Source organism: Pygoscelis adeliae, unplaced genomic scaffold (genome assembly GCF_000699105.1).
Source record: "Pygoscelis adeliae isolate BGI_AS28 unplaced genomic scaffold, ASM69910v1 Scaffold15, whole genome shotgun sequence".
Lineage (NCBI taxonomy): Eukaryota > Metazoa > Chordata > Aves > Sphenisciformes > Spheniscidae > Pygoscelis > Pygoscelis adeliae.
The window spans coordinates 1,962,589-1,972,944 of NW_008824988.1; the positions used below are offsets into that span (position 1 = coordinate 1,962,589).

The 10,356-nt window shown below is 40.0% G+C and overlaps 1 protein-coding gene across 1 annotated transcript in view; it reads right to left on the bottom strand.

The window, feature by feature from the left end:
- Positions 1-767: 767 nt before the first annotated feature.
- Positions 768-10,356, bottom strand: part of BZW2 (basic leucine zipper and W2 domains 2) — a 37,564-nt gene continuing 27,975 nt past the window's right edge. The window contains exons 9-11 of the mRNA XM_009326089.1: positions 9,509-9,647; positions 2,897-3,019; positions 768-1,224 (exon numbers count right to left, since the gene is read on the bottom strand). Of these exons, the coding sequence (XP_009324364.1) occupies positions 1,196-1,224; positions 2,897-3,019; positions 9,509-9,647 (291 nt within the window). The 3' untranslated portion in view covers positions 768-1,195. The remainder of the gene's footprint in view (positions 1,225-2,896; positions 3,020-9,508; positions 9,648-10,356) is intronic.

A 10,356-nucleotide genomic window follows, 5' to 3' on the forward strand; every position in this document is an offset into this window, starting at 1 on the left:
CCTTTGCCGTTGAGTTCACATCCATGAGGCACAACACAGGATTCCAGGAACTCTGATCCCGAGCGCTGGCTGAGTATTCCCACAACGTCAGACCTCTAGTTCTGGGCTTGGGTTTTGAGACTTGCATGCACGTACAAACCTGCACGTTGGCTCTATTTATGCAACATCCTAACCAGGTCCCAGGCACTGGAATTGTAAATGGCATCACATCAAGGCACAAGGGGAATATTAAGGCAAGTAGGATGGGTCTTGAGAAGTTTATACATTCATTCATGTATTTCAGTCAAATATCTAATTGTAACACCACGATGATGTAAATAAATTTCAGATTTCACATGTAATGACTTCTAGTCATGCATATTTTGAAGCTAATGCTTCTAAAATGAGACGGTTTTTCTTCCAAAATTTAGCCATCACCAATAACTGAGTGTAGTCTGAACTGAGAACAGCATATTATTCTACTCATCGTTTGCATCGATTTTGTACATGCAAAATTGGGACTCTGCAGATTTGCTCCTGTACATTTTCTTTGCATTAATAAATTGAATGAATCAACATTTGCTATGGAATCCAGTTAATCTGTCCAAAGTTTTATGGAAATATGGGAATAAAGATTAGACGGTGATCCCAATTAACTACAGATGCTGATTTTGTGATTAAGAAGTATGAAAACAGTCTCTTGACATTCTTGTGTAATTTCCATTTGAAGAATCATAAAAACTTTGGCAAACCAAATTTAGAAAACATACACACTAACACCACGAAACTAAGATATAAAAGCCATTTATTCAAAAAAATGTGGTGGTGTCAAATCACATACACAAGCCAATACTGAGCTACAAACACAGACCAAACAGTTCTATAAACAGAAATTGGAGTGTTCATATACGATAGTACCTGAAAAAGACCGTTAATAAAAAGGAGTCCATAAGTATTTCATTTCACTTTCTCTATATGGCTCCTTGCTGAATGTCTTTGTCTAAGTTAGTGTACAATGAGCCAGAGGTAGAGTCCCAAGTAAAGCATCTAATGCCTCAGGGCTCCATTAAAAACCTTTATTCTCCTAAACAAAAGGAAAGCCTAGCCTATAGTTTTCTGTATGACACTGAAGTAAAGCCTCTTTGCTTGAACAGTACGGCATTCCCAAGCGCATTTGGCATTAACCTAGATTGAGACCGTGCTTTGTTGAATCGTCTCAGTTCTCCTCCCCTTCAGACTCCGACTCTAGAAGAGAAGTAAAACACTTCATGTAGGTTGCAGAAGGACAGCGAGGTGAATAATTCTTACAAAAATAACAAGGTATCCTTCCAAAATTCAGATGAAAGTTTTCACCACGCCTAGTACTTTCTAGGAAAGGTTGGCAGATTAAACAGAGTAAGCCAGAAAGAAACGCGCAGCTTCAGAAGACTAAGATCTCCTCTGCTACCCTCCACCGTGGAGCTCTTCATTTACAGATCTGTCACTAGAATTTTATCCAGATCACTCTGAATTATTCTGGTCCTCATCTGCAGAGCCATGCCATGCGAATCTGAGCTGAGTTTAATAAAGGATCAGCATTGTTGGCTCGCTCTTCTAATCTCTCTGAGTAGGCTGTACTGCTATCATCCAGGAAGCACCCTTTAAACTATTTACTCTGCAAATATCAATCATCATCATCATACAGCCTATCCAGAAAGGCTTATGTGGTATAACCCTACAGCAGGTATGAAATCTGTACAAACAAATTTTTTTATGATTTGTATAGCATAAAAGTAATTTAGAAGTAGAAGGAGGAGAAGTAAGAAAAGTAGAAGTAATTTAGAAGTAGGAATGTACACAGTGTTTTTGTCACCTAAAGCTACTTGGCATCATACTATATTTCTGTCTGTGTTCACCTGACAGGAAAGGGCTTGCTGCCAACAAATATTACGCATTAGATAAGATTTCCGAGAGCAAACACGTTCTACATGTTCTTACAGTAACATTTTGTCTCCATTTGTACTGGACTTTGTAATTAAGGACATCTGGCAGAGGGGACATGCAGGAAAGGATAAAAATAAAGAGCAACAGAAAGGCATACAGGCAGAAGATTAAAAGGGGAAAAAAATGCTTAATTAGACCAAGATTGCTAGTCCAAAGCCTCAAGTGTGAAAGGAGCTACCATTTTTATACTGCTACCCGCACATGTGAATTGCTGCAGTCTTATCTGCTCCTTGGCATTACTACATATTCCCTCCAAGTTTCTAAAGCCAATTGCAATAAACGGATGCAAAAGAACACTAATAATTATATCCCTATCTATTACACATGGATTGCTCTTCCCAATTGAGGTAGAATTGCTCTTCCCTGCAAAAAAGATAGCTTATTTATTCAGTACAAACCAAAGTATTTTCCTATACAGAACATGAGAAAAACAAAGTTAGGGAATAAAGAAACCAGTTCCCCTCCCCAATAACTGTTTTAAAGCAGTAAATACAGACCACGTGTCTCAGCCTGACCATTCACCTAAAAGCAATTTCAACCGCAGTGGCCCAGCCAGGCTTATGCTATGTTCCTGTCGCCAGTACGGATGATAATAGCAGAAAAGGCACTGATACAGAAAACTGTTAGGTTGCGCATGCTAACACCGAGGTACTTCACGCTGTCATCAGTGCAGCGGTCCTCCCTGCAGAAGCTTAAAGAATTTATCTGCAGACAAGTGGTACCTGATGACTTAAGGACTTCACAAGGACACCACAAACATTAAAAAGCAGCAAGTGGTGTTAGGCTCGGGCAGGACCGGAAACAATTTGGAGCAGTCACGCCTGCTATTTTCTATTCTAAGTCTGTATACCTCTTGTGCCTGGTACAACTAAAATCTGGAAAAATAAATTTGATTTGCCAAGAGACTACCATATTTCTTTAAATGAATCCATACCTTCTTCAGCGTTTTGCAGCCACTCCACAAATTTCTTCATCTGGTCAAGAAAAACACTTTTGCCTTTAGCAACATGCGCTTCTTTATACCACTTGAGGATAGCTTCTTCACTCAGAACATCAGCTGAAATACAGATCGGTGTTTGTAAAAAATCAATGTATTTTTTGGAGATTAGAAGATTTTGAACATGAAGGAAGATAGATTATTTTTTTGAAAGCAGCATAAAAGAAGTTAATACGATCACAGTGGAACAAGCTTTGCATGAACTATATTAGGCTACAACTACAGAATATCTGATACATTAAGGGATTCCAGATGCAATAAAACGTGTAATGTATCAGGCTTAAAATAAAGTACCAAATATTGTGCTTCTGTAAAGCATAGTTCTCTATTCATCTGCTTTAAATACACCATGTAAGACGGTTGGATTAAAAAAAAAAAAAATTAAAAAAAAAATCAGTCTGCACGTCTTAGAAGTTACCACAATAAGAAATACCATGCTTTTTCTTGCTGTTGGATCACAGAACTGTGCATGGTTCTAGAAATCTGAAGTGACAGACACCTCCTGATTGAACAGTTAAAAGACAGCCAGTAGGGATTTTCTGCAATCATTTTTCCCTAAAGGTTTTATACTGGTTTCAGCTAATAAGTTTTAAGGCCACTATTCAGACCACCCATTTTAAGGGACTGGCTCAGATGGACAGCACAGCTGACATTTTTCTGTCAAGCATCAAAAACAAAATATCTGTCAGTGAGGGAATGTGAGGCTGAGTGAGATTCAGAATAAAGAAATCCTAATAAACAGCACGGACACATTGTTTCCAACAGATGCAAATTTAGGTCTAGCAACAGACCTCTAGCCCCAGGAACAAAGCTCCTGCGATCCAGCCAAGCCAACTATCCAAGTAATTGATGACTGTGGAGGCAAAATCTGGGATCCACAATGGCATTTTGGCAGTTACGTAATGCAAGAGGCAAGAACAAAAAAATCCAACTGTATTTGTTCTATAAAAAGACTAAAGACAGCTTTCTACATCTCATTAAAATTTCCATTCTTTTTGTCTTTGAATAAACTACCCTCACTTGCTCTGCAAAATCAACACATTCGTGTTGAGTTCTTTACTGTTTCCTTAAGCTCCTTGGTGCCGTCCCACCCATTGGGATTTCGCCTGCCAAAGTGCCAACCCTGAGCATCACCTTCTGCTTCAGCCTAAAGGTTATAGCAGATGTAGCAGGGAAGGGAGGAAGGCAAACTGAAATAAATGACACCAAAACCCCAAAGCATCTGATCAAATGAGACAGAGGGGACACATTTCACATATGCTGTTGAACAACAAACAGATGGAAGCAACCAGGGATATGTTTGAACTTAATCAAAACTACCCCAAGACATCCAACAGTTACTGAATGTGAGGTCTCCCTGAAAATTTGGAATTTAGTGAGTGCGTGTGACTGGATGTTACCTTGTCTCTCAGATGCTTTTCCAAAATAAAACCTCTTCTGCACTTTGCTGCAACTGACAGTAAGCTGAAAACACAGGGAAAACTGGACTGCGCTGGCTTTGGGCTTTTTTCAGTACATACAAAGTTGCGTTTAGCGAACCCTACAAGTGGCACGTAAAGCTGGATCTTCCTGAAATCACAACCCACCACAATGAACTTTTTCTCCAATGTAACAGAAACAACTGGAGCTAAGAAAGAGGTTTCAAACATGTTGCATTAAATACTTGCCAGTAGTTGTTAGCAGCAGCTCAAAGGCATTACAGCATTTAACAAATCAGGATTTTCATTTAGCAGACCTGAAAATATTTCACATGGACTCTCATGAACCTGCAGTTTAATCCTTGCATGTAAAAAGCTTACGTTCACCACAGAGTCCTGAAGTTCACACAACTACAGCTGCAGAATTACTCAGGGTGTGACACCTATTATGATCCTTAGGGACAGGCAAAGAAAACCAGGAGAGATTTCAGGAAAAAAGAGTAGAGCAACCTCCTCCCCAGCTCAAGCTAGCTCTTGGGTGTGGTGGACATTTAAAAACACAAAGTTGCTGTACAGAAGAAGCTGCAGAAGCCCGTTGCTGCATTACAGTCCATATTACAACACTGTGCAAGGAAGCGCCTCCAGGTAGGCACATCTCTCAGTCCAGCAGTAATAGGATTTAGGTTTAGTTTTTTGATTTGCAGGCTGTAAGCTCAATGGGTTTGCTGCCAGAGAGGAAGGGAGAACTTCTCTCTCCCTCCCCAAAACACCAAACCTGATAATAGCAGCATGCAATCTCACTATGTGCCTCAAAGATTAAAACATTTTTAAGTCAGGTGGATGAAAAATTTGCCTGTATATAACTCCATAGCAATAAGCCTCCTACACTAACAGAGAAGAACAAAATGCATTCAACTACAAAAAGGACAACCACAACTCTCCTTTCATTTCTGAGCAATATTATTTGTAATACAGTCATGCCTCCAGTGCTCATAAGAGATTATATTCTCCTGTCAGCACAGAGATGCTCAATTAAACAATCATGCAGGACAGGGTGTAGTTAATCATACCTGTAGGTTGCTTTGAAGCAATGGGAACACTGGGGGGGACGGGAGGAGGAAGGGAATGATTCATTTTGTATATATATAGTTATTCCTCATTAAAGTTGATTACAGATATATTTTAACAGCTGAAGCTGAACACTGTGGTTTGTGGGCGTGTTAACATCATTTTCACTGCAGTCCCAGGTGATGTCAGCCCAAGAGCTGGTTTTCCTGCAGGTGCAGCCAACTGCCACTCAAACCACCCACGGCCAGAGCCTCCAGGGACATCCCTCATCAAAGGGAGAAGCTGCAGAGCAGAGAGACTGAAGAGCCCGGTGTCTTTACTGCAGGGTTAACTGGAAAGTTACGTGAAGTTCAGGTCTCAACTTTGTACTAAATCATCCACTTCGAATGAATTTCTGCTTTCAACTCAAACTGCATAGCCATCGGCAGTAGAGGGAAAAGCACACCCTGTCAGCTGCCACCACAGTCAATCAACCTGCAAAATTCAACTCCACTGCAGCTAACTCAGCTGGGAGGACAGAGCCTTAAGGCAAGGGCTCTTTCAGTGCAAGGAATGCCACCCACAGTACAGTTATGGTCTTTACGGTTTTGTTTTGTTTTTTTTTCTGGGAAAATTTTGCATCCAGTACCAAAAGAAAGTACTTGAATAATGGAGATATTTAAAGATAATTGTGTTCCATCAAAAAACAAAACCCGTGTATCGAGTGAGACTTGAAGATTCAGTTCTTGTAAGCACAGGATTCCTGCAGCATTTGAAAAGACAGTCTGCATCGTGTGGTTACAACATCTCCGTACTGCAGAGGAGTATCTCTGAGGCCTAATTGTGCTGCCGCAAACCAGAGTACTACTTCACATGTACTTGTGATTTATTTTTTTCAGTATTTTGTAAATGTTGTCTTGAATTCTAATACAAAAGTAAACAGAGGCTTTGTGCCTGCTAAGGGTGTTTGCTGTTCAAAGGGTGAAATTCTGATCCTCATGAAAGGAATGGTTATTAATTTCAATAGCGTCATGATTTCACATTTCAACTTTCCAGGTTGGACACAAACTAAAAGAAAGGAGATTCTGCAAGTGAGTATGACATATAGCACGTAATCCAGTAGCAACAATGCTTATTTTACCCATAGTTAAGGGACACACTGCAACATGGAATGGACTAAAAACCAACATACATCTTAGTGCAAGCATAACTAGCAAGAAGGCTGGCAAACTTATTAGGTGTTACTCAGGAGAATTCCATAATTCTTATTCTGCAACTGGCTTTTAGATTATTGGTCAAAATGCAGCTGGCAGATTTACAATTGCACTGGCTTTAAGTGATAACCAGAGAAGCAACATCATAGCCAGGGATCAGTACAGAACTTGACAGATTATTTTTCTCTATACTGTACCAGTAACACAAAGATATAATAATAATAATAATAATGTCAACAAGCTTTAACTGACTACAGAACTGCTTTTTCAGATTATACCTACAAGCTGGTAAGAAGGTGCTACCACATAAGGGAAAACAGGGCTTGGGCTTTCATTGGGGGAAAAGTGGATATTCCTCCTTGTTTAGAGACAGAATTAAAAAAAAAAAAGCCAACACAGGCTTTCAAGACCTTCTAAATGCTATTGAGCCCCACTGTTACTGTTAATATGTTTAGGTATTTCCAGGTAATTCCTAGGAAAGTAATCCAAGGGCTCTTTTATGATGGACATGTGGGAAGGATTTAAATACAAGATGTTGGACATGCTGATGAGAGTAGTCATACAACTAAATTTGTCAAAGCATGAGTGGCATTTGGTGTCTATCATCGCTGATGACTATCTTCATGCCCAGGAAGTACTCCCTCATAATGAGTAATAAGCAATAAACTGTCCACATTCATGCAGATAGATAGCTGCATTTCTGTCTGCCCATCCAGAGATACTTCAGATGCCTTTATTTGTCACTAGAAAAAGTTCATTAGGTACCCTGAAACCTCTCCAGATCCTGTGCAGGTTACACTTGAAGCACAACAGAAAAGGGAAACATGGGCATCTGCTGTTCGCTCACCGCTGACATAGCCAGTAATAGCTTTTGGGGGCTGTTTTCCTCGACTATTAGGAAACAAAAGATATGCTGTCATCAGCAACTCATCTACAATAAAGTGTATGTCTCTAAAAAGACTTGATGGCTTGCTTCTAGTGGATAGGTATGAACTGGGGAGAAGGAGAGGGTGAGATCTACCAGTACTGAAACGAAGTAGAGGCAGGCAGCACGGCTCTAGACAAGCCAAAGCCATGAGCCATTACAGCTCGATAACATCATGTAGGAGAAACGGGAATTGGAGGACTAGCGCTCCCAGAATCTTCCCTGGTTAACGCAGTAGCATGTTGTCACCTCATGGACAGTGTTTAACTCCAAATCTGCCTTAAATAGATGGAGCTGATGACTTCCTTACTGCGCCCAGCGCTCAGAAGGGCCCTGTGGCTAGCGGCTGCAAAGTCAGGCAAGCAGTTGCTAGTAGGCAGCAGTTAGTCTGCCAAACAGAGCAGATCCAGCTTCAGCCTAAACGAGGCCAGGAAGGGCTGGCAGCTGTGCTGCCACTTGACTGCATCAGATGGCAGAGAGGCAGGTGCTCCGACATGCCTGCCCGAGATATTCCAGGCAGAAATACTGGCATGGCGAGTATTGCACACGCTGAGCTCACAGCTTCCACCGACAGGCCACACAGTAGCTCCAAACGCTCTTCTACACATCATGCAAATCCTAAACAATATTATGGCACCTGTAGTGCTGAGGCTAAAGTCTTCTCACCCTTCCTAACAAGCCTGCCCAAGCACATCTCCAGAGTCAGAACAAGAGCATGCAGGGTGAGCGGAGTAGATGGGAACCGGTTCTTGGAGCATGTTAAGTTTAATGTACAATTTAGTGATTTATTTTCTTTTTCTTAAATACTTTGGAACGTCAGGGTTGCTCTTGCAGGCTAACGCAGTAAAGAATTTACAAAAATTTTTAAGAGAATCCTACACAAGACTATTTCTGGTTTAACCATCTTATGGTCTGAGTGCACAGCAGCTACGGCACTCATTCACCACGTCCGAAGTGAATTTTCTTTTCCAAAGAAAACTGAATAAAGTGCTTGCTGCAGGTTGCAGTTTCAAGTTTGTCCTCAGTCATTAACAGTGTTTACAAATTGTAGAATTTAAGGGCAGAGGGACACGGTGTATTGCTTTTTCATTTGATCATTGAGGCCACGCTGTATTGACACAAGGATGGAAATAAATCCACATGATTAACTTACTTCTGCCTTCTGAAGCCATGAAATTGTTTTAACAGTCTGAACGTGTTTGCCTTGCACATGTACCTGGACACAACAGGGTGAATAAAGATCAATACTGGGTTTCTACTCCTGCTGATTTTTCTCATTCAACTATTTATAGCAAGAATGTCAGAACAAACTGTTTGGCACCCACCCATCACATGCAGTTCAAGACCATCAGTCTCTATGACAACCCAATCAGAATAATCTTGCAAAGAAGTCAGCTTCACAATAAAAAAATAAATTCTTTAAACTATGGCACCTACAAGAAATTGGCAGGGAAAGGAAAAGGGAAAGAAGAATAAGGAAAGCTTCTTTTGGCAGGGAGGGAGTAATAAAAAACCAAAACAAAAAAAAAAAAAACCCACAACCCTGAAAAATCTTCCTGCCAAGAGGGTTTGCGCTTTCAAGGTTTCTTAAAACCAAGCTCTAATCTACTTTTTAAACCTGCCAGGAATTTATAGAAATGTCTTCCTAGAACCAGTTTATACAAGAACTAAACTGCACTTGAACAGACTGTGGACAGTGCTTGGATCCTGCTCATGCTTCTTGACTATGGGATAAACACAACAGAGAGAGAAGGGTGTGTTTTGGCTTTTCCTGCTGCCACATGCTCCTTTGAACTATCAAAGCATGAGGTATTTCAGAGTTCAACTCCAACGCAACCTTCTCATATGCAATACCTGGAGAATGTCTGTTTCCTATTACATCGTAGGTGAGTAGTTGGCATAGAGAATCCACACAGAGCGTGCAACAGTGGATATAGACTTTTACCTTTATAAAAGAGTACCACTATCTTCTGAAAGGCTTTCATGAAGTGGATGTTGTCGTAACAGTACTCCTGCACCTTCTGGAGAAGAATCAACTCTGACTGGCCTTGAGTGCTGAACACAGCAAGCAGGGGGGCATATTGCTGAAAGGAAGAGAGAGTAAAAACAAAATGCATGACAATATACTGAAAATAAAAATAAACAAATTTTTTTAATGTATGAATCACGAACTTCATCCCTGAAAACCTGTTTTACTGAAACCTTAGATTTACTTGCCAATTGCATTTACTTAAACACATACAATGCATTGTATGTGTTTAATGGATACATAAATATCCATGAGCTTCTGTAACATGTGCTGCATGCTATGAGCTAAAATTCAGTACCACTTATGGATACTGAGTTTGTAAAATCAATTTATAAAGTCCGCATCTTGGAGTACTGCTGTTCATACGTTTCACAAGGTAGCATGCTGCTGATTCAGGAGTGATGTTTTATTGATGTCCGTAACGTAAGAAATCCAAAGATGAAGCACATAAAAATACAAATCCGTAGTTTCACAGGGGTTTCAGAAGTCCCAGGAAATTGAATTAAATTATTCCAGGTTAACTGTGATCAAATGTCATTATTTTTTCTCATTATCACAATCAGAGTATCATGACAACCTTTGCTTTGATAAACAGCAATGTTTTCAAAGCACAGCATTAACTGCTAACTTTATTCTGACAAGACAATAGCATTTCATTGTCTTTTCCTGGACTTTTATTATATTAATAAAAGATAAAGCAAAAACTTTTTTGTTATGAATCTTTTTTCTCTGATTTCAGATCTTAAAATAAAAAAAAATACGTC